Below are 25245 nucleotides of genomic sequence, written 5' to 3'. Positions count from 1 at the left end.
ACATACTTTCAATGTTATTTGTGAAAAGGAATGGTGATGCTAACCAGCTAGCTTTCAGAGGCTTTTTCTACATGCATGTTGAAGAAGCTGGCCTTTGTCTTCTGGACCTGTAAAGGAAGGTAATAGCTTAAACAAGAAAAGTCAGAAAGAGGGAAGAAAATGGAAGCAGATGTGCAAAGAGAGACTAGTGTAGTCTGATGGGAAAAGGAGGAGAAAAAAAGGAAGAAGGGCTGATTTCTTTCTGTACAAGTTGAGAAGGCAGCAAGAGGAGGATACTCCTAGAAAAAAAAAAGGATTTTTTTCTAATGGTGCTGAGAAGTGTATGGTCCTGTGTAGAAAGCACAGGTGTGTCTGGGTTTTTTACTAGCTTCCTGGTACCTCTGCAAGAAATAAGGACATTCAACAGATACAGTACCCCATCTTTGGTTGTATTTGTCTCTTGTAATGAGCTGTTTGGGATGAAGCCATAAAGTACTGACGGGTCTGGCAATGGCTAACTAGAAATGGCACAGTAAGGAAACCCTTGAAATATATTCTTCATGAATGCTTTTTAAAGATGTCTGACTGCTTTTGCTGACAATTAGATTAGATCTAGGTTTAAATGGGAGATTGAATCCTATTTAAGAACAAGGAGATGTGTCTATTCATTCTCATCTGTTTCACCTGATTAAATATTTTCAGAGTCGTCTACAGACAAAAATTTCTGTATAGGTGTTTGCCCATTTACGCTCATATGGCCTATATTCAGAACACTTCATCTCTCTCAAGTTCTTGGAGGACATGGAAAAAGTGAATGTGGAGAAGTCTAAAATACTGCACTTGGAAAATACAGTAGAGAAAATGGCTAGAGAAACCTTTTGCTACCTGGAGAAGAACTGTATTCTGCCTTTTGGAGAATAATTGGTATTTAATTTCTTGGTTTTGTGTTGCAGTTCCGCTGAACTCTGGCAGCATTCCTTGTGGAGTAGGTAATTCTCTGGCTGCTGAGATTCTTTCATTAAAGAGAAAGCAGTGTGAACCAGGATGTAGCAAAACTCAGAATTAACTGTTTAGTGATATGTTTGCCAAGATCTGTCAAAAAATAAAAGCTTCCATTAGCCCAGTGGTTTCCTTTATTTTGGAGGGGGGCAAGACTTGATTGCTCATGTAATTAAATATTTGTGCATTAATTCTGAAACATGTTTATGGTATGCATTTGATACTATTGACTGATAAGTAGATGAATTGTCTACATATGGGATCATATTTATGTGTGAAGCAATATAGAGCAGATGCTATTAATAGCTTGGGATCACAACATTACTCATAAACGGGGAAACCACAAGTACGTTATTCAGATCATCCCAGACAAGTGCTAGCGCAGCCGTTACACCACGCTGTGAGGCACTTGTATGCCATGTAAATGCCTTTGAGTTCAAAGAATGCCTGTTCGAGTTATTCTGATGAATAATGCTGTCCCTCACATTTAAAGCTGGTTATTGATAAGCAGAAGTAGAGAAACAAACATGAAATGCTTCACACACTTGTAAAATGTCCTCATGTGTTACATTTCACCATCTATCAGGACAAATTAGATCCAGCTTCACTGAGCAGACAGAATTTTGGCTTTCCAGTCATATAAAGTAGGGTTTCCTAGCTGGTGTCAATCAGAAACGTTGGCATCAAGGCTACTGCTGTCTTAAAGTTCAGAGTAATTCCTGTCTGTGCCCACCTGCTCTGTATGCATGTGTATAGTATAGTCTCTAAACACGTAACTTCAGTTATGCGTGGGTTTGTTTTCATTTGTTTCACTGTTTTTGGAACATTAATGGTGATATTTTGTCAGCCTTTCTGTCTTCCTGTGTTTTCCTCTAACTAATCTTTCTCTGTGAATTGAACTTTTTGTGCAGAATAAATGTTTCTATACTTAGACCATTGATTGTTTGATATTAAGTACTGCACTTAGCATAACTTTGGGCTTGATTAGCACCTTTTAAGAATACAAGGCTAGAAATGAAGGTTTTCTGCCTGTTTGCAAATTGGATACATTTTCTTTTCACGCTCCCGTGTCAGTATACTTCACTCATGTAGCTGGGACCTCTGTTTTGGATTGTGGAGTTGTTCCGTCTCCGTGCCTGTCAAATACCTAGCCTCTCCCGTAAGAATGCCAGCAAGAGAGAGGACAAATCTCAGAATAACTTTTGTGATACCTGCACTTTTGTTCTGGGCAATCAAGCCAAGCTCTAGCAAACAGATTTTATACAAGCTATTGAATTGCTGAGTTGCAGTGTGAAGGAATGAGTACTCAATTAGATTAACAATTTTGTGGAAAGGGTTACCAACCTTCTGCAATGATATGGTCCTCCTGTTGCTTTTACATAGTATGATACTGTGTTATTAATTTGTGCACAGGACTGGAGAGGTCATCTATTCTGGAGCAGAGGCGAGAATAATAAGATATTTTTTGGCCTAATTGTGTTTTCAGGAATAATAAAGGGCATACAATCCCTGTTTTGCTTACACGTATCTAATTGTCATTTGTGGCTGTGATGAGCAAGAGGTCTAGAGGCTGTACCTAGCATTTGAAGAAATGTCATAATTACTGTATTTCTATAGCACAAATTTGCAGTTTGAGCCTCAACACTGCTGCAACAGACATTGGTGTTGTTGCAAGGCCAGCTGGACATCTCTCTTCCTCAGACTCCATAAGTGCACCCCTTTCTCTAGCTAGGAGCAGGGCCTTTACTTCTGGGAGGGAGGATTCCTTGCCTTTCCCAGCTGTTGGGTTGGGTCCTGGGCAGTGGAACATTCTGTGTCATCCCCACTCATCCTTAAAATCCTAACTGGCTTGAGCACTCGTGATTCTGCCTTCTGGGACACTGATCAGTTGTACAGCGTTTGTCAAACTTGCGTTAGGTTACATTCCTTAGCAACCTTTGAGGGTGTCTCCCCTTGAGCTAGTATTTCACCTTCTGCTTAAAATAAGTCTCTGAATATATCATGCACTGTATTAGTAAATTATTACTGAACAGCTGTATCTGTTCATTTATAGCTGTAGCCAATAGCAGATGTTTAGGAGAGGGTATAAGAAACAGACAAATGTGAAGTGATCCTTTGATGATACACTATTCCCCTTTCTGAAAACCAGGACTTCGGGGACTTTCTGAACTCAAGGTTGTACCCAGACAATTGTGTGTTGTAGCTCTTCATGGACCCCTCCTCTGAATTTGTCCAATCCATTTTTGAGCCCGTTTTAAGACTATTGGTCGTCTCAGCACTTGGCAGCAACCGAGTTTTGCATTGCAGGAGAAACTCCTCTGTTTGCTAAGTCTGTTGCCTGATAATTCAGTAGGATGCCTTCTAGTTCTTGTGTTAGGAAAACTAGTGAGTAATCACTCTGTATTTACCACCTTCATAATTTCTGTATTTTATAGGTCTGTATTGAATTTCCTCTCAAACATTTCCTTTTCAATCTGAAAAGTGACTGCTGGTCTCTCTATCATAGAATCATAGAATGGTTTGTGTTGGAAGGGACCTTAAAGAAGTGTTGTCTTTTTTCATGGAAGCCATTCGATACTTGGGTCCTTTCTATCTTTGGCCATTTTCCCTATACTTTGTGGTTTTAATAAATCCTTTTTGAGACAGGGTGACTAGAAATAGTAATCAAGGTGCAAGCACATGGAAATTTTGTGTAGTGCTATAACAGTGATTTTAGTATTGTTCTTTTTGGTTTGTAATAAGTCCCAGCTTCTTAGTTCAAGAGCTCTATTTGTCTCAAGCACCATAAAGTACCTGAAACAGGGAAATCCTAGAAAATATTCCATGCCATCCAAGGAGCACTCTTGAGAGCGCTCTGAGAGAGGGTTCTGTTTTATTCCAATTATGTGCAATGGTGGCATTTCATGCAAGACTAATACAGTGACAGTTCATGGTGGAACCTCTCAGCCTCTCCTGGGACTTGATATGTGTGAACTACTATGCTCTGACATGCCAGTGCTGCTGTTACTACAGGATTATGAGAGAGAACAGTTCTTCTCAATCTGCTGTAGGTGGCATTCTTGGGTATTTTGCCCCAATGGACCTGTCCTAAGCTTTATTAATGACAATTCTTCCATCTTTGTGGCAAGTGCTTAACTAATGGTTGTTTTGTTTTGTTTTTCTTTAAAAGCATGTGAAATTTATGGGAGAGTGGTTGGGGGGCACAGTACAGGTTTTATTTTTGTTAATATTGCACTGAGCATGTTGTGATTACTTGATGACTGAAATTAATAATAATTTAATACCTGACCCTAGGACTTCGAATCTGAGCTTGGGACTGGCTGGGTTTGTTGTTGGGTTTGGTTTTTTTTCCTAATTACTATTAATTCTAGGGGGATTAGAGGTGAAGGAAATAATGATAAAAGCCTGGAATTCAGGGTCCTGCAAATTCCTAAAATATCAGAGTATTTTTTTACTTTAAAGAATTGAGCTGCTTACAGCACAAATGCATTCATGCTTAATGCAATTAGGTACATTTCCCAGAATGTTAATTTAACAAAACCTTTTCCTTTGACCTGGAAAAAAGGATAAATAAAACATGATGCTTGCTCCATACAATCTCTTCCTCCTTCCGCTTTAAGCCAGCTCCAGTTTATTCAGACAAAATGTTAAGGAAGATTTGGATTCTTTTTTCTCATAAAAACTGGAAAGGAAATCCTTTGGATTCTATTCTGAAATTGGGAAATACAAATAGGAAGCATGTGTAGACTGTGTTATCAGTGCTGCTGTGTGCGGTGAGTTAAACAACTGGATTGGAGTAGTACATTTGTTTAACCTCCTAGCATAATGAGCTGCCAGGGGGATTGCTCCACTTAATAGCAGCCGTTCATTACTCTGCAACCATTTGCAGCGTGTTATTTCTCTTATAGCAAAGAGAATTGGCGGTTCCTAGTTTTAGCTTTCTTTATCTATGACACTTAATGTCAACAGCCTTGAGACTTTGCCAAAACAATCCTAACAAATCCTAATCCCAGTGTTTCAAGGTAAGTATTTGCTTCTCAGAATTCTTCTGTATTAGTGCTGCATGTTTACACTGGACCTTTTTTAATGCAACAGTGATCAAAGAAATATTTGAACTGAACAATATGTTTATTTTTTGTTCTCTGAAGGCACTTTGCATGTTCTTTCTTCTTACCTTGCACTACCATAGCTATGAAATTTGTGGTAGAAGGCATTTTGGGGTGGTGATGCTGCTGCTGCCATTATATTATAAGGATCATCAGACCAAAATTAATTATGAGACAATGAGAATTCCATTTATAGTGACACAGATGTAGTTCAATGTACCAGGCTGTACATTAAAATGTCAAAAGTTTCAAAATTAACCTACAGCTGAAGCCACCCTCTACCCAAGAGCATAATTAATGCTTGTTGTTGTTCAAAGGGTGCAATGTAAAAGCAATAGAGCTTTTATAAAACAGAGATCAATTCTTTAAAGGCATCCCATTTGCAAAAAGTAGCTGAACTGTCAAGGGAAAAGAGAAATTTTTGCTAATGGCAAAAGAAATGATTATTTTAGGGAGTGAATTAATAGGCTATTAATGAGCCTTGTTCCCAGTGCATTGTTCACTTCACACTTGACAGCAGCTCCATGGATCAGAATGGAATGTGTCTGTTCTTAACAGTGAGTTTTAATATTTTGCACTGAGAGATCATAATGTTGCTTCATCATTAAAATAACCACAAAATTAACTTTTGCCCCAAGGGAAAGACAGATGGCAGTTTGATGGCCTCATTATTCTTTTTTCTTTTTAACAAGAGTAAGGTTTTATATTGGCTTATATAATCTAAAAATGTCTCTGAAGAAACTGATGCTAGCTAGAAGAGTAAAAATGATATAGCCATATAATGCAACTGAATTTCACCTTTCTAAAAATTCTAGTATAACAAAGTCTTATGCGTGTGTCTATTTCTTTTTTTCTGCAGCAGGAGTTGTCCCAGCGACTACTCCCAGTAAGTAAACTTGTCTCACTGAAGCTAGGAGTAATCCTACCATTGTCTTAGTAGGGCTAACATTTTGCCTGCGGTATATACAGTTACACACAAATGGGTCTTCACAGGGTCAGGTCTCAATACGAAATAGATGATGGCACACTCTCATAACATAAGTAAAGGAAGATGCGTGTAGTGATTAGAAGTGAACAGCCACAGGGTCTTCAGTTAACTTGCTATGCAGCTTTGGGTGATGTGCCTCCCATGCGTGTGCCTCAGCATGCCTGTTTCCAATGGAGGACAGCATTAGGTAGTTCCTACTGACGCAGACAGGAATCTGTGGATGCTTCGTGCTTTTGAGAATCTGGCTAAATAAATATTTAACTACCTCACAAAGACTTAATTAATGCTCATAATGGACTTTGAAATAAGGGGAAAAGGCAAGGCTGATAACAGTCCATCTGTTCAGTTCAAGCACAAATTCTGCTTATTTATTTTCTCTAAGTGATATGAGAACATTTCATATGTTTATTTTGTCATCTGAAAAAAGGCTTGTGATAAAGAGTGATGGAATGAAAAGGAAACAGTGTACTTGATAGGCCGCATTTGTCACTGCATGTGCAGGAACCTGTCACAAGCAAATTATGACAGCAAATGAACATTTTTGATCTTTGTGGACTTCTTTAGTATGTGTGACCATATGTGGATTCATTTCTGACCTACATATATTCCTTTGGTTTGAAACCTGAGCGTTCTTGGGAATGCTTTATCAGACAGAGTACATGGAAAACTGTTTCCACCGATGCATTTCCTCATTTGCTGTGTTCTAGTTTTCAGCTCAAATGTAAGGTAGGAGGAACGTGCTTGACTAGTTCCAGCTGGTTCCAAGAAGTTGTTATAGCTCAGACAGTTTAGTTTCAGGGACATTCATTTGCCACAAGACGGAGGAAAATGGCCAACACCTTGGCTGCAGAGACCCGGTACTCTCTGGAGTGCCTTCTATGTGAAAAGGCTGTTTAAAACACTTATTTAGAGCACTGTGTGGTAGAATGGCACAAACCTTCCCTAGCATTGCAGAAGAGCTGACCTCTTTCTGTCTCAAATGCAGTCTGTTTTGTCTCATATGTGGTCACTGTTCAGGCAAAGCTCCTACTGTAGCATCTATTGCAAATCGAGGAAAAGGAAATTAAATTACATCCTAAGGTGGAAATTAATGTCTGGGGGCAGAGTGTTTTCTTAGCACATAGGTGATACGCATTGCAAGAAGAGAAATTCAAGACTGGCTTCGTTGGCACTATGTGGGATTTGTCAGGCACAACTGACAGCTCAATCTAGGCCCCTGTCTTTACCACTGTTGGATTAAGATGGACAAAGGTATCAAAATCCAAAATGGAGTAACAGTTGACAAAAATACTAACTAAATCTAGGAAATGGGTCCTGTCTCAGATTCACTTTTAAGTCACAGGTCCCTAGCAGAAAAAGAAGTACAACAATGAAATCAAACTAATTCAGATGCAATCAACACATTTCTTTTGTCTTGATTTATATTACAATGAGTGCTACTTACTGTATTGTAGTCAAATGAAAAGGATGTATTCAATCAGTTATCAAGGTGAAACACCAATGAACTATGATTAAATAAATGGAAAATTACATATTCAAACGACACAGCTCTGCATACTTAAGACTGCTTGTATTTGTTTCATATGGATGCTAGAAGAATCCTGATTTCCATACAGTCACACATTCCTGGATGTAAAGCAGCTTAAGCAAGACACCTAGATGGGTGGATTTGCTTTGTTTTGCATAACAGTATTTCTGTATTTTTGACAGATCATGAGACAGTAGAAAATACATGTTGCTAAAACTATTTCAGAGCCTTTGATAAATACTCCCTTTCTTTAGAAACTAGAGATGTACATCCTTTCCTCATTAGTAAGTGTAGGATGTTTCTGGATTTGCACTATGAAATTTAAAGGGCAAGTGACTTAGGTTTTAATGGGACCGATTCAATAGCTAGCATAAAGTTTTCAGCATCATTAACAGTAAAAATAGTTTCATCCACTTAGGTCTGAATCTTCTTATTTCTTCTGAATCTTCTTTCTCAATAAAGTGATCTGATGATTTTTGAATAAAATGATAAAATTTCTGATCTGAAACTTATTTCTTCTGGAATAACTTAACGGAAGCTAGTAGGGTTTATATCAAGGATTGATCTAGTACAATATTCTACATGCTTAGATTTCCCATTCGTTGTAGGGAGTTAAAAATCAGGATCCCTTGGACTGATCAAAGGAAGACTTTTGTAAATCACAGAAGAGTAACCTAGGTGTCTCCTTTTCCAGTTTTCAGTTTTAATGGTGGAAACTCTAAAGCTTTTGGAAATGGTGTAAGATCACAACAGATACTTTCAAGCCCTCATGACACAACTGGTCGATTACGTATAGCTGAAACAGAACATCTCATCCATTATACAAAGAATAGTAGCATTTTGCTGCTGAAAAGCTTATTAATGTATTGTGGGGTTTTTTGTTTTCCTTTTCCCAGCATTTGGCATCCTTAAGCATTGTGGACTTTTCAAACAGTTTAGAAATGGAATTACCTTCAACAAAATTATCTGGCTCGACCGATCCACAGATGCGACATGCAGCCACTGCAACAGTTGGCCCATCCCTGAATGCCCTGTGTGACTGTGATTCTCCACCAGAGTCGGTGCCCAGCTGCAGCTTGGTGTTGGGCAGAGCTCCGAGTGACCTGAGTCCTGGGGCTGCCACTGGCCTTGCACCAGGTGATGCACTCCAGGGCAGCACAAAGTGCAAGGTAGGAATCGCTCAAACTCCTCTACTGAAAGGGAATCCACTTTCATTGATAGCATGCATTACTGTTAGTCAGTCAGTCAAAAGCAGTTATTTCAGTAAGTAAAGTTTGCCTTATCTGGTATTTGAAGACTGATTACGAATTATTTTCTTAAGATAGAAAGAAAACTAATAATAAAATCTGAGTTTTATTTTTTTTTTCCCCCTCCCTGAAGCTGGAAAATGAAGACTTCAATGCTGTAGATCATCCTCTAGAAAACAGCTTGGCTACTGCTGGGCAAGATGTAGTTAATGAATTAACTCTTTCTATGCAAAAAGTGCTGGAAGAACCTATTAATCTTTCGATCAAAAAATCTCAACATTGCACTTCTCCTTCTGACCTGATCAGCAACACTTCTTTCCTGCCTGAGAATGCCAGAATGAGACAGCTTAGAAGCAAAGAAGGTATCAGGCTTTTCATTATTTCATTTAGGTTTTTGGTCTGTCTTAGCACTGTGCATTGCAAGCATTGCAAAGCAGTATGCTTATTAATGTACTTACATATAAATGTGCTTTTCCAGCAAGCTTCAAATATTATCAGAGTACTTAATCCAATGGAAAAATGTGTTTGATCTCATTTGTGGAGGAAAAACATGGAAATTATATGCCTTGAATTTGTAACGTTCTTCATCTATGAACCAGAAATGAGTGTGTGTGTGTGAAGTATCTGGAGTATTAGTTCTCTTAAAAGCACTCCTGTTGGTGAGACCTGCAGTTATGACTATGGAAGAGCTGGTTTGAAGAGTCCAAATTCAATTTAAAAAAAAAAAAAAAAATTACTTCCAAAATGTAGTGTGCCTTCTACTAAGTCCTTCACATCAGTAGCATAGCAAATTTTTGTTAGGTTAATATATTGCACAGTGTGTGCTTTTGCTTGGCTCTGTCTACTGTGGAACATTCCCTTCAGCCAAGGCCTATTTTTTCAGCCTTAATGGAGAATTAGACCTTACTTAATTCTTTTCATGGGCAAATTGCCAGCATCCTTGTGCTACACTGTAAAGCCTCATTCCTGCAAACTCTAAAAGTCAATGGGACTATTCATGCAAGCGAAGGATTGCAGGATCAAGCTGTTATCCTGTGACTTATGCCAATATTTGGCTGCTTTTCTCCGTAAAAGATGAATTAGTATTTCTATCTCTGTGCTGTATTTTTATTCAGAAAATTCTAATTAGTACAAAGGAGGCCTAGCTCAGTGAGCCAAGGAAATGTATTTGTCTTCTCTTACATGTACTATGCCAAATTGCGACAATTATGCCACAATCATTTGTGTGAGTTGTAAGAATCAGGCAGACCCCTAAAAAGCTGTGCTTCAGTCAGGCTTATGTGTCTCATAAGAGGAGCAGCTTTGTAGTATCTGGTTTGGGTTGTGTGACGCTACACACAGAAAGCAGCCCCAACATACAGAACCTCACTATCTATAACAGATGCTGCAAATTTGCTCTGCGCAAAGCATAGGTCCTGTTGTGCAAGAGGATGGAAAGACTAGAGCATTGAGTTCAATGCTGCTCCCTTTTCACGTGGAAGGACCAGGAGTGAGCAATTCCCATCCTGCTCTCACCATTTAAAGGCACGCACAGTGAGGGGAGACCTGGGGAGGTACAGTCACCATGTGCAGTGTGCGCCAGTGAGAGACACGAACTCTGTCCCAAAGGCAACGTTATCTTTACTAGTGGCTCTCAGTAGGACTCACTGGCTTCAGCAGTGCTGTGCAGCCAAACCCCACTTCTTCTGGTATATATCTCCAATAACTCATCCTTTTCTCATATCAAATCTAAACATTTCAACTTAATTTACAACAAAATACTTCTTATCCTAGCCCTGAGGGATGTGATAAAAATTGTATGTAATTTCATCATTTTCCCTATTACAGCCACTTTTCTTCTTATCATGGCTTGAGTAAACACCCTTCCCTCCCCTTCTGTTTCCTAGACTAAACAAATCTGATGGTTTCAGTCTCTCCTCATGGGTCAGGGTTGTGATTTTTTTTTTAAAACCATCTCATTCCTGCTGTGCTATTCTGGGTTCTCTGCAATTAAGGAGTGCTGCCCACAGCCAAACGCAATGCTGCAGCTGAGGCCTCTGGGGTGCCATGCAGAGCCAGGATATCAACTTCTTGTGTTTTACATTCCTCACTGCTGGTAGTACACTGCAGAATGCCACTCGCCTTTTTTTGCAGCAGCAGCATTTTGTGGTTGACTCGCATGTAGTGAGTGGTCCAGATTAACCCTTAGTTTCTTCTACAGAACAGTTCCCTAGTCAGTTATTTTCCTTTGTGATTACATTAATCGGATCCTTCATAAGCATAATACTTAGAGTTATCTCAATTCAATCTTACTGATTTAGGAGATTATTTTTTTTTCTCTAATGTGTTGAGATCATTTTTTAATTGTAAACATTCTTCACAGTGTTTGCAACCTTCTAGTTTGGTGTTTTCCACAAATTTTATAGGTACTATTATTTCATGAGCCAAGTTGCTGATGGAAATGTTGATTAATATTAGGAACGCAGTACCACTGGAACATCCTCTGGTTTGACAGCGTGCAACGAGAGCAGCTCCTTCACCCTCTAGTAATTCTGTCCAGAGCCATGACTACCACCTTTCTCCTGAGCAAAAATCACAAGTGCGTAATGCTTTAGGAGTGACGTGAAAGGCACCTTTCCTTGTCGGTCTTGACTGTATTGTGTTTCCTGTGGCTAGGAACAACAGAGTATCTTAGAGGCACGTGGCTTCTGCCATTCACCCGAGCTAGATTTTCTTTAAAAAAGCATGTGTTCCTGGTACTCGCTTATCTCCAGATAGACAATACTAACAATCAAATATCATGGCTACATCAAACTAATTCCTAACAAAAGAAGGAGTTACTATGAAATTTGTCAGTGGACTGGTATTGACGAGGACATCCACTGGGGCGTTCATCTCTACCCTGTCCCATCTCTTCACAGTTGTTTTGTTCCTCTTGTGTCTAGTATCAGTCAAGAGCTACAGTTACTTGCATGCTTATATAACGGATAGATTTGAATTCATGTGTTTATATGTTACATACTTTGGAGGATAGAAGAGAATCATACAGTGTAGCTTTCGTTCCTCGATGGCAGATGGGAGACACAATTTCCTTCCTGTTTTCAGGTAACTAGAATTTATCCAGAAGCTTCTTAGCCTTGAGCAGGGACCACAGAGACTTCCTGAGCCTCGGGGGTTCAGACCTCAGTAGATCTATTTTTCTCAAGTGAAGGCTGTATAGCAAAGAGGATTACTTATGTTGTTCCATGTATATGGATGAACGTGGCATGGCTGCGTACATATATAATTCCTTACGAACGTAACCATTTTGACAAAAATATTTTGGAATGGCTCCTCATATTCGGTACAGAAGCTGTGGTTAAAAGCAAAGAAAAAGACAAAGACTGTATCCCAGAATAGAAAATAGCATACACATTTTCTATACATATAGATGAAATGATTCCATAATTCACTTATGATATTATATTAAACACCAGTCAGAAGTACATGAATATTGAAGTACTTTCTACTCTAATCTCCCTGATATTATAAATATTTTATTCATTTTCTTATCTTCTGTTCCAGATTCCAATAACTGTGAAAAGGAACATTTTGAAATGGATATGAAAAGCAATCAGAATGTCAGGTAACAGAATCTTTTTTTTATACAAAAGCACTGGCCATGAAATTTTATGCATGTATTTAGAAAATTTGTCATACTTAATGATAACGGAGAACTTAAAAAGAATGCAAGGTTCCTTATAGATAATAATTCTGAAAGTTGTAAACTATTTTCTTAAACTTGAAAACAACAATTTGAAAGAAGTGGTGAGTTCATGTATTTCTGTTATTCTGTGTAATTTTCCAGAATGAATAAATATTTGCAAACTTATCTCACTCGAACAATTAGAAACTGTTTAGCCCCAATTAAACCTAAAAAATATAATGGGAACAGGATTAACTTTATCTCAACAATGTTATAAAATTTTATTTTCAGCTACTGCTGTGATAATATTTTAAGTTGGTGATGTGCTGTGCTTCTGCTTGAAGCCAGCCACACTGAAAAGTATCAAACACAACTTGATTTGGAATAATTAAAACAAAAATATACAGAGCAGGGCAAAGTTTTAGCACAGAAGTTAGTAATGCATTTACACATCTGATTAAAGTGATGGCATTTGCGTTTCTTAAAGAATCAGCATGTGAAAAACATCCAGATTTTCAGTGTTTAGCTAGCAGAGGCACGCTCACAAAGGAAAAGGAACACAAAAAAATACTGTGAAAAATGTCGTAACTGAGTAAGGAGGGGAATTTTGTGGAATATGACTGAATTTCACCATGGGTCATTTTGGTTGTAGAACGGACCCTAAGGAGCAGAAGATCCCCTATGTGCGACTGGAACGTCTAAAGATACGTACATCAGAAGTGGGGGAGCTCCCGGTGTTTAAGCTCCAGCCACAGGACAATGAGCATGAGGGCAATTTCCTCCTGATTATTGAATGTGGGACCCAGTCTTCAAGTATGTCTATAAAGGTGAGTGGAATTTCCCCAAGGCTTTACGTGCTTTCTCTCCATTGTCCCACTGGCTTGTACCCACAGTTTCTGAAAGTCATTATATACTAAACAAGTCTGTTAATTCATTTGACCTTCAGATACTTCTGTGATTGGTTGAAGTAATAGACAATGCAGCTTTTAGTTTGCTATGTAGCTCCCTGATACTTCAGTTTCTGAGAAGTGTGTATCAGGGACTGGATAACTGTAGTGTTTTTGTATTCTAACAAACAACCTGGCTCATCTGTCTAGTTACAAATATAGGATAAATAGCTTAAAGCTGACCTGAATGCATATTTGAGTGATAGGAACTGATTCATGAGAAATCACAGTGTAATAGGTTTTTTAAAAGCTTTGTGTTCTATTGCTTCATTGGAGTCTTTGAGTGTGAACTTTCCACAGAAGGAAATAGGAATTTCTGGTGAGAACAAAGAACTGTACTTTTTAAATTTTTTTGAGCTGTTTACTGTAAAACTTGCAAATAAGATTGTAAAGTATCCTGTTTCTATCATCTGTGATATGAAATCTGTACAGCTGTCTCACAGTTCTATTATATTGTGATACGTGGAGAAAATGACTTGACCAAGGTGACCTGGCCAGCCAGTGGCAGAGATTGAGCTGAGTGTGGTCCTGCTGAAACCCAATGCCCTCTCCAGTAGAGTTCACTGCAGAGAAACCATTTTGTCTGCTGATAACCACTGCTGTTATATGCTTACGTATGAAAATGGTGATTGTGTGATCCCAGATTTTTCTTCCTTCAAGATAAATAAAGATAGTCCACCTGAAACACCGAAATCCAAAGAGGAGCACTTGGAGGACAGAAAATTTCTCATATCCCAGGCTGCAGGACATACACAATCTCCTCCTGTAGATACTCCGTCTGTTGATCAGAAGCTCAGCAATGGCATTTCCATCATGAAAAAATCTCCAGTTACTCAGGAAATCAATCCAATTGAAAACGAGGATTTCTGTGCTGTATGTCTTAATGGAGGAGAACTGTTGTGCTGTGATCACTGCCCCAAGGTCTTCCATCTCTCCTGCCATGTTCCAGCCCTGCTCAGCTTTCCAGTGTGAGTATGTATGACATTTCGCTAATATGCTCAGTTTCTGCTCACTGCCTTGGGGCCGGATATATCCTCAGGGACGTATGTGTCAGCCTTACACAAGAGCAAGGTTCTGCATCTCTCACTTGCCTTTTTTGTTACTTTTCTGGCAAAGGGAAGAATTGTCTACATGCTAGGAACTAGGTGAATTATTAACAAGAACTGTTTCCAGCCGCGTACACCCTTTCTGCAGTTAGCTGGCCAGTACAACAAAGGAAGTGGTAGAGCTGAGCTTTAAAAACATTCTGAGGACTTGCTGGAGAAAAGTAAAATCCTAACTCTCATGTAACATCTGCGGTGTAGACATCAGCTCTTCTCTGCAAGAACAGTGACTAGCACAAGGAAAGGGCAATCAGTGAGTTCCTACTCAGTTTTCTAGCCAATTTTATGGGATTTCTTTAAACACAGGATTATTGGGGCTTTTGTGGAAATGTTTAGGACATTGGTTTCCCTAAGACGTACATTCCCTAGCAACTTGTCACAGATGAATTGTATACAACACAGAGCCAGAATTAGGTACATATCCACATACCAAACTTTAATAATGTGCATTACTGGTGGTGTATAATTCTGAACGCTGTTACAAATCATTACCAGGTGGGACCAGAGGCTACTTCATTTGCGCCAAGCCCAAATAACTGTTTCAGCTGAGAAAAATACATTGTGAGATACTAGCTTGGAGATTCTGGTTTGTTCTTTCTGTTTAAAAAGCAGAAATTTCCATCTCTTGGCTTTTCATTCTTTTCTCTAATAGTTAAGTCATTATTAAACCTCTAGTTTCAAAACAATATGAAAACCAACTTGTCCTTTTAAAATAAATTTCTTAAGCAAAGTTAAATTCTAATGAAGTGAATTAATTCCCTTAACTAAAGTTCTGTATTCATAGTTCTTTGATATACCTTCATCTATAGTTATTCAGGTCCTGATGTTGCAGAAGTTGCATCACTGCCCTCATGAAATTCTTCAAGAGGTTTCTGAAAATGAAGCTACTAGGAAGGACACTTACGCCCATGCAGAATTATGTCTGTTTGGTTTGGGAAGCTGTGTACTAGCACACATTATGACCTTTTCTGATGACGTTGATTTCTTAGTGTCGTGGTTTTACCCCAGCCAGCAGCTGAGCACCACGCAGCCGCTCATTCACGCCCCCCCCCACATCGGGATGGGGAAGAGAATTAGAAAAGTTAAAGTGAGAAAACTCATGGGTTGAGATAAAGACAGTTTAATAGGTAAAGCAAAAGCCGCGCGCACAAGCAAAGCAAAGGCAGGCATTCATTCACCACTTCCCATGGGCAGGCAGGTGTTCAGCCATCTCCAGGAAAGCAGGGCTCTGTCACGCATAATGGTTACTTGTGAAGACAAACGCCATTGCTCCGAACGCTGCTGCCCCCCGCCCCCCCCCTTCCCCCAAGCTCCTTATAAACTGAGCATGACGTCATATAGTATGGAATATCCCTTTGGTCAGTTGGGGTCACCTGTCCTGTCTGTGTCTCCTCCCAACTTCTTGTGCACCCCCAGCCATCCCGCTGGCAGGGCAGTGCAAGAGGCAGAAAAGGCCTTGGCCCCATGTAAACACTGCTCAACAATAAGTCCATAGAACAAAAACATCTCTATATTATCAACGCTGTCTCCAGCACAAATCCAAAACATATCCCAACACTAGCTACTATGAAGAAAATCAACCCTCTCAGCTGAAACCAGGACACTTAGATAAATATGTCAATTATCATATCAATTGATAATAAATATATCAGTTAACAAATGGATCTGGTTTTGTCTTATGACCCAACTGTTGACTATTTTTCCTTAATATTTTTTTTTTAAAAACAGCACTTGAATCAATGCAGCTGCACACACTGCTGGTACATGACTTCAAACACTTACTATTTGGCCGTTTTCTTTTTCTCTGTGACAGAAAAAGTGCAATGAGTAGAATCAGAAATTATTATACTTCTAATTAGATTCAAATCTCTTCAAGAACATCTAGTACAACGGGCTTCAGATTGCCTGCTATTGTAATACTAGTTAAGGATGAGGCTTGTTTCCAAATACAGTGATTCCTGAGGTTTGTTATTTGACAAGGTTGCTGGCAAAATTCGACACAAGTTTTTGGTTTCTTGTTTTGCAGGGGAGAATGGGTGTGCACGCTTTGCCGTAATCCAGTGAAGCCGGAGGTAGAATATGACTGTGAAAACACACGCTACAGCCACAGCAATAATGTACAATATGGCCTTGATGACTATGACCAGAAGGTGGGAATAACTATATAATGTACTATTTAGAAAAGGACATGATCTCAGAATGAGGCTTTGCCCTTTCATCAGAAAGGCGACTGTTTGGACTTGGTTGCTACTCCAATGTTTCAGAGAGTAGTAAATACAAGAAAAGCACTGTTAATGTTGTTATTCTCTTCTATCTAGACATTTCTGTTCAATTTTAAAATGAATGACATGTTATAGAAAGATGAAACAGGCAGAGCTGGAATTCCTTTCTCCTTTGAACAGGGAAGTCACACTCAGCAGCGGAGCCAACTTCCCTGAGTCAACTTTACCTGGCTTTCTGCCACTGAATCTTTTTCCTTTAATACTTGGCACCTTCTCAGGCATCTGGTCAGGCCAGTTGCAATGACATTATGAAGCCTAGACTAAGGCACTGGTCTAGTCTGGGCACCACACATAAAGGCAATGGCAATGGTTCTTAGAAAACTGGGGCCCCTTGGCAAGGCCTGTGAGTATAGCCACAGCACTACTCAAATTCATCCGTGCTGTTTCCAGACCTGAGCTACTACCAACTACATAACTGACATTACATCCGTTTGTATGAATGGATATGAACAGTGCGAAACATTTTCCATTTAACTGTTTCCACGCTGTTGCTGCTGTTCTTTTAGTCAAGAGCCAAGGAATAGATCTGGAGTGCAGAAAGTGACCTTTCCAGGAAAGATACATGCATAGAAAAATTTTTACATAGTGCTTCTTTTCTTGCATTTCTTGACTATCCTCACTTCCAAAGCTATAAAAATGCTATGAGGCAAAACATCCCCCAGGTTAGGGTGAAGTGTGCCATTTTGCATCAGAAATGCATAGACTACGTGAAAACTCCCCTTGTTGTTAGTATGATTGATTAACTAAGGGCAAGAATGAAAGTCACTTGTTTTGAATTAAAATGTATTTCAAATTTGGCTTCTACAGAAGTGTGAAAAGCTGGTGCTTTCCCTGTTCTGCAGTAGTATGAGCCTCCCATTCCATGAACCTGTCAGCCCCCTGGTAAGTACTACACATGCATGGGTCAGAGGGAATCCAAAGAGGACTCTGCACACCTTGCGAGTTTCTCCTTTGTCTTCTTGAAAGATGTTCATTAGCTTTTCTTCTGAACAGCATGGCTTCCTAGGGAAAGGTAGGTGTTTCCCTCATGCAAGTGCTTTGAAGGTGCTAGGTCAGAGGCAGGTAAATGCTGGCCAATGTCGTCAGGCCAGGTTTGGGTGCCAATTTAAGATGCTGGTAGGTTACTAAAGGTATATGAGGGGTTCTAGTGATTAAGTTGACTTGCTGTATACATGGAGAATGTTGCACTGCCATAAGAGAGGTCTGCTTTAGAAATAACCCTGGACTCCCTCTTTTCTGGTGTTTTGCACAAAGGTGCAAAGGTAATGTGACTCTGTTCAGGGGAAGATGCAGACCCTGCTGTTTCATCCACGTACTCAACATTTGCAATATTAACTGGCTATTTTAAGGAAGATATAGATTCATGCTATTGTAACAATAGAACACAATGGGAGACAAGTTAGAGGAGGAAAATGAGAGCAAAAAGAAAAAAGGTTTTATATGAAGGAATAGTCCAAATAACAATATAAAAAACATTCCACCTAATAAAGCTTGCAATGAACTTATGGAACACATTACCTAACAAGTAGGTTTTGACCCAGAAAGATTTAAGGAGTGGGATATCTTGGTAGCTGGTGTCCATTGAAAAAGACTTTTGCTGAACTTTAAAAAGAGCACATAGTAGCATATTTTAATTCTTGGCAGACTACTTCCCACAGTATTGGCTGCCACTATTTCAGCACGTTATTTTTATAATTGCTTGGGGGAAATGCTTGCTAATTGTCAGTGTTACATATACTATTGATTATGGTTAAATGATGACATTTATATCTGGGGATAAACTTTAGAAAGTTCAGATAGCAGAGTAGTCACTGAAGTGTGCTATTTTCAAGATCAATCTTGAAAGCAAATATGTTTTTAGTCAAACTGAAAAGCACCCAGGAAGATGATGTGCAAGTGTAGGCACCAAAAGGCTAGAAATTTCTTCCTTGATGCAAGGAATCCTCTGCAGTGACTTCCGTCCAAATTTGGATAGAAGTCACTGGAGAGGAAATGTTTTCATTAAAAAGATTACATATCTGCATTTTATTCTTATTGCAGGCTCGGCATTATTATCAGATCATCAAAAGGCCAATGGATTTGTCAATCATACGAAAAAAGCTGCAAAAAAAGGACAAGTCCCACTATTCTGCACCTGAGGAACTTGTGACTGACGTGCGTCTCATGTTTTGGAACTGTGCAAAGTTCAATTATGTAGGTTTCTAATATGCATGGGTGGGGATATACAAACCAGAAGGTTGCTCTTTCAGGCTGTCATACTCATGTAACTATTGCTTCCATTGAAATCAGATACGGGGTCGGGCTACACAGAAGTATTAATCAGTTTTACTCTTTGGAAATTTTCTAATTTTTTTTAATGACAGAAATGGAGATATACATGGGTCTGAGAATTTGAGATACATATGGATCTAAAATTAAAGAAGGACATCTTAGCATCATTCCAAAAAGTTGTCTGCTGAGTTTGCTGTGAGAAGTTGGTTATAGCCAGCAGAAAAGCTAGGGAAAATTCAGGTGCATAGAAATTCCTAAGCAATGATGACTGCTATTCATTCTAGTTCACTGCACAGCTCTTTTTCTTAGAGGTGCAGAAACGTATTCCTTAATACCAACATCTGGTTTTTACTTACATTGTAAATGCAGAGGGACTAATAGGCTGTAGAGAGTGTGCAGGAGACTAATGGATATGTAGCAGACAGAACCAAGGTGAGACATTAGGGTACAGTAGTCATTTGGTTTTGATCCTTGATGACTTCTGTGTGTGGTAACACTGAATGGTTATTTATTCTCTTACAGCCAGATTCAGAGGTTGCTGAGGCTGGACGATGCCTAGATGTATTCTTTGAGAGCAAACTGAAGGAGATTTATCCAGACAGGCATTTTCCTTCGATGCAGCAAGAAGACTCTGATGCTGAAGAAGTGGACAGTCAGAATAGCAAAATCCCACCCCAAGATTTTCAGTGGCCATCGTACGGACAGGAGTGCATTCAGCCTAAAAGGAGACGGCGCCATGCTGTAAGATTGCAAAAGCAAAAGCATTTGGTTGCTAAGTGGCCACCCTGCTAATTCTGTTTACAGCTACTGATGGGAAGTTTTGACAGGGCTGTGAGGGAAAACTGTCAAGCTTCTATCACAGAGATGTGATCAGTTCTGCAATTTTATGTCAAGATCCTCTGAGTGGAATAAAGTGTCAGTTGTGTATAATTGTGTGATCATGAACAAATGAAGTCTCTCAGGCTACACAGTTATCTTCCTAGCAGAAAAGTCTGTCAAGATTTTTAAAAAGACTAAACCCTCTAGCTATTCACTGTTTGTTTCCTTTGTACACAGGAATGTGAAAAAACTAAAAGAATGGGGTTTCAGCCAGCTAACAGCCTTCCTCAGGTGTGACTTCCTCAAGATATGAGATTTGCTTTGAGGAATTCAACAACATAGCTGACAGAGTTAAGGTGTGTGGGAGGAAAGCAAAGCACTTGGGCTGTTTATTTAAACTCTCCTAATCTGCTGACCATATGCCTTATTTCTAGATCTTGTGGATAGATAACAGATCCAAAGTGTTTGAATCTGTCGATATTCAATTGTTAAATCATATATGTTTTGCAGTGTTTACACTGAAGTACTAATGTTTTGGTGATAGGTAACGATGATGAATAATAAAAGTAACATGTTAATAATATCTAATACTGCAGTACCATTTTATAATCTGTTCAATGTGACATCTCTATTTTATAGCGCACAAGTGACCATGTAATAATCTTGCAACCTCAGTGTGAATGTTTACTATGTGATGTGTAGTCATAAAAGCTGTAATCCTGTTTTCTTATTCAATGATTTTTCTGGGAGCTTGACAGCTCAAGGCCTATGAGATACTGTCTAATGTGATTATCTGATTAGCTGTTTCTTTTGCAACAGAGCATTTTCATTAAATCGTGAAAGAACAAGTGCTAATAGTGCTAATACTAGGGCTTTGTGTGAGCTGTTTCTAAGTGCATACTGGATGCTCTGTTTGCAAGGAATGATTCTTCAGTATCTAATTCATGCTCAGTAAAGCAGTGTGGGATTTCTTGGGTCTCAAAGGTAGCATTTTTATACAACACAAGCCAGCTGTTTTTCTTTAAAGCAGATACTGGAATTCAGTAAATTAATTATGAAGCAAATTACATGGTTATAGAAGTGCCTATAAAATAATGTCATATATTCCTGATTTTCTCTTTGCTTATTTCTCATAGTTGTGATTACCAACAGTGCTAGAAGATGATGATAATGTGTATATGTAGAAGATCAAACAGAATGAAAGGATATCTAAGTTGTTTTGATTTTTTTGTTGTTGTTGGTTTTTGGTTTGGGTTTTTTTTTGGGTGGTGCTTTTTTGTTTTTTGCTAAATTCCACAATGTATTGGCAGAACACCACCAAGGGCTGGAAGAGCAGTTTTAGAGTTCACTTGAACAAAGAGTAGCATGTAATTGTAAAGCCTGAAGGGTGGGATAGGTAACAAGACATGACACCTGATCAGAGAGTGATGGTTTGCAAGCTGTTCTCACCTCTTCCAGAAGCAAGTGAGCCAGATCTTTGCATGGTCAATGGTTTCTTCATGTGTCTGAGGCACATCTTCCTCCTTAGAGCTCTGCCCACCAGTGTAAAGCTGGGCTGTGGACTGGTTCTGAGAGATAAAGGTCGTTGCAGATCTCAAACACAGTTAAAGTTCATTTTAATTAAGTTCCTGTAAATAAAGATGATATTTTCAGCATAGTTTATATGGGCTATTTGGTCTGGTAACCATGTATGTTATTTTAGATAACACTTCAAAGTAAAGGTTTATGTATTAAATAATAAGACGTGAACATTACCTACATTCCGCTATCTATGTGACTTAGTTTGCCATTAACTTGGTAGTGAGCTAATGTTTTCTTTTCTTTGGAGAAATGAAAATCTGGATATTATAAGCTGACTGGAAAACTGTGAGATGAAGGGACAGCCTTTAAATTCTCTGTATGTGAATTCCTATGTGTTTGCTTTCTGTCAAACTACTCAAAACAATAAGTGTCTTGGAACAGGGAAATGAGTGCAGGTTTGTAACTGAATGAATCATCCTTACCTGTGCTACAGGTATCACATTTTCTCAGTTGGTAATTACTTCCTCAACCAAAGACCTGTCTTTTACCATTAATAACGTAGAAATGATATGCTGTATGGCCTTCATCTAGGGGCAAAAGTAGAAATAGGAGAGACTATTGATGACTTCCTCTTTTCCTGGAAGAGCAGAGTCAACAAGAGCCTGCTCCTATTTCTTAAAGGCTGTAAGTTTAACTGTACCATTAGTTCTGGAGAACACCTGTTCTAATAAAATTTGTCCAGGGTATATTATACCTTTATTAAAAATAAAGTGTACTGGTTTGTCATCATATATAAGATACCCTTTGGATGTGTGCTGGCAGGACTCTATGGCCTGAGTGCTCTTAAGGCTAACTTTGGTTTTGATTACTTTTCTAAGACATAGTAACAGTTAAAAAAAACACTTGTAAACTTCATGTCGTGTTGGTAAGCAGAACAAAAACTGAACTCATACATATGACTTCACATACTTTCAGACACAAATCTGTGGGTCAGCTTCATGATTGCATGTCATAAGAAGATTATCCATCTCAACCATTGCCTTAAAATTGCTGGCTTGTGATGTTCCTGCTGCTGATACCATACCACCAGAGCCCGGAAATTCTTGGGGCTTTTACTCTGTTGAAGTCCAATTGCACACTGGTAACAGCACAGACAGGTGCGAAAGGAAGGGTCTCTTTTCTAAAAATCTAACAGCCCACAGAGCCCAAAAGAGAAGTGATAGGTTATGTAGTTACTTTTTTTTCTATCACACAGCCTATTTCACAATCCAGAATGCATACGAAAAGAAGCAAGGAGGAAGTCCTGAAATTTTCCACTGGAACTAAGTATAGCAGAAATAAATGCCGGGAACACTGTGGAAACCCCAGCAAATGCACTAGGCTCCTGCAAAAGCAACCAAGGGCACAATTTTCCCTTTTGTCTTTAGTAATGGGTTACATGTAAAATGGGAAAATCCTCTTTGTGCTTAAGCAGTTGGAAAAGAGATTAATTACACTTCAGTAATAGGTCTGTTGAAGAAGAAATGACAACTACAAATTTAACTTTCATTCCCCTATAGACAATTTGAAAGACATACTTTTTCTGGTATCGTTACAGCAGAATGACATTAGAGTTAATACAAACAGGTGTTTAACAATTCAGATTATTGAATGACTGCATGTTTATGTGTAATGTGCTTTGCTGAACAATAAAATATGTGAAATGTATTTTTGCACATCAATCTGAAATTTTTGCTCTGAGTACATCTGCTTTCAATTAATATACGTATTATATAATATCATTTAACACTTATTAGCTAAGTTGTTGATAACTACTGATAGCAAAGCAGAACTGGTTACAAAAGCAGCTATGCTAACACAGGAGATCAGCTTTTATTTCGGCTGGAATTTTCAATGCCGATTAGATATTTTGCCTTTTTGTTTTTTCAATTGGTATAAGTTAGTGGGAACCAATGCCACGAACAAGTAACAATAAATATTTGTAGTTTAAATGTATATATACATTAAAGTGCCAAGGAACATACCGCTTACTACTGAGATGAAAAAACTATTACAGTGTATTTAATCAGAAGGAATTAGAAAAGATTCTAAAATCAAACACGCTAGAAATTGAAGAATTATGGAATAATTTACAAAAAATAGAACAAAAATACTCTATTGGTAAAAAGTCAAGCAGACACTGCAAGTGTTTTTCTATTCTTATTGGTTCCTCTCAGTTTGGGTTATGGGAGTATAAAACTATCAGCAGCAACTTTCGGACCTGGAGGCCTACTGGCTTGAGGGGTAAGGAATCCTTCTGTCAGGGTTACAGCTGTGCTGCTCTTCCAACATAGTTAAGAGAGAATTTGTAGATAGAGGTAATTTTTTTATTGTATAAAGAGGAAAATGTAGGAAAGCTTCTAGGCATGCAATTCCTTCAAGTGTGAAATACAGGCAATAGACTTCAGAGATATACACCAGCTGAGTTTCTCTGACTTTAATTAGATATCAGCAAGAGAATCTGAGGGAAAATAAAGATAGGCAGTAGTCGTGGGCTACGGAGGGTGCACATCTTTTGAAGCTGTCTTTGTGGATCAGGAGCAAGTAGTAAGAGGTGGAGTGATTGGTTTTTGAGAGATGTTACCCCGTTGTCTGTTCCTGTCCTCTAATAAATGTATATGAAAGTCCATTTTAGTGTGCAGTTATTCACATTTTCATGAGAGTGTTTAGTAGATTGGTAGCATTTAGTCTACTAAGTAGACTTTTGTAGAAGTTTATGTTAGGATATGTAACAGTAAGAGCATGGTATTTGGATGGCTTTGTTGTGAAAAGTGTTTACTGTGGTGGGAATACTTCCTGTGGAGATGAGAAATTGCAACGTTCAAATCTGCTGTCAAATATCTAGCTCCACTTGCTCCATTTTCATTCCAAGTGTCTGAAAAGAGGTTCTTGAAAGATACTATTCAGATAACTTCTTCCTGAATAGGGTGTAATTTGTAACGGATTCCCTGTAAATTCTCTCTTGCAGTATATTTTCGCTGTAGAAAAGTCCTTTTTAGGTTAAGGAAATAAGGCATGCAAGTGCTTTTCCCAGAGCACGTAGGGTAGTGTCTGAAGGTCAGGGCGTATTTTGCTGATTTTAGAGAGTGTTAGAGATGGTTACCAGTTTTATGGAAGTAGCAACACTGATTTATGGTTGTGCTGTGAATGTTAGTTTGCAAGTTACTATTCTTGATCTTGATTGTAGCCCCTAGGATGACTATGTCAGTACAGAAGCATTCCAGAGGCAGTCAGATACTGAGGCAATGCTTATTAAATTTGTTGTGAAAGTCAGTGAGGGAATCCAGGTTTCTGACACAGATGATAAAGATATCACTTAGTTATTTTAGGCATAACATAGATGCTATGTTCCTCAATGTTCTGTGCTGAGATGATATATCTGTCCTTTATTCCAACACTCCTTCCTTACCTGATGCACCTGATTGCACCAGAATGACTTTTTGACAGTGTTTCTCATTAACAGTCGTGAGTTCACTTTAGATGGAAAAAAATACAATCTATTTTTATACACTGACATTTGGGCAGGAAATGAAACATACTTGAATATTTTTCGTTGTTTGCTTATTAGCCTGCTCTTGCTTCTGATGAAGTTAGAGCAGGAATAGTTCTTACATCTTTTATAAATTCAGTACTTGCTCATTATTCCATGATACCCTGCTCTAGAGAATGTGTTGGTAGTATTTCATTTTTTACAGGACACTTCCTATCGTGTCTTGATGTAGTGCAGTATGGGACAAGCAGGGAAGTCATGA

General features: G+C 38.7%; 1 protein-coding gene across 4 annotated transcripts in view; it reads left to right on the top strand.

The window, feature by feature from the left end:
* TRIM66 (tripartite motif containing 66) overlaps positions 1-24703 on the top strand; it is a 56888-nt gene extending 32185 nt beyond the window's left edge. For 2 of the 4 annotated variants that reach the window (XM_075755115.1, XM_075755113.1), the window contains 10 exons: positions 8497-8769; positions 8981-9209; positions 12391-12451; positions 13164-13338; positions 14119-14426; positions 16588-16711; positions 17651-17725; positions 18884-19036; positions 19637-19855; positions 20171-20514. In XM_075755115.1, coding sequence (XP_075611230.1) covers positions 8497-8769; positions 8981-9209; positions 12391-12451; positions 13164-13338; positions 14119-14426; positions 16588-16711; positions 17651-17725; positions 18884-19036; positions 19637-19855; positions 20171-20230 — 1677 coding nt within the window. In that variant the 3' untranslated portion in view covers positions 20231-20514. Of the gene's footprint in view, positions 1-8496; positions 8770-8980; positions 9210-12390; positions 12452-13163; positions 13339-14118; positions 14427-16587; positions 16712-17650; positions 17726-18883; positions 19037-19636; positions 19856-20170; positions 20515-21761 lie in introns of those variants that run through there. The other 2 variants (XR_012835787.1, XM_075755114.1) reach the window with 2 other exon arrangements.
* The last annotated feature ends 542 nt before the right edge of the window (positions 24704-25245 follow it).

Source organism: Balearica regulorum, chromosome 5 (genome assembly GCF_011004875.1).
Source record: "Balearica regulorum gibbericeps isolate bBalReg1 chromosome 5, bBalReg1.pri, whole genome shotgun sequence".
NCBI classification, from domain to species: Eukaryota; Metazoa; Chordata; class Aves; order Gruiformes; family Gruidae; genus Balearica; species Balearica regulorum.
This window is presented reverse-complemented; position numbering and strand designations above follow the sequence as displayed.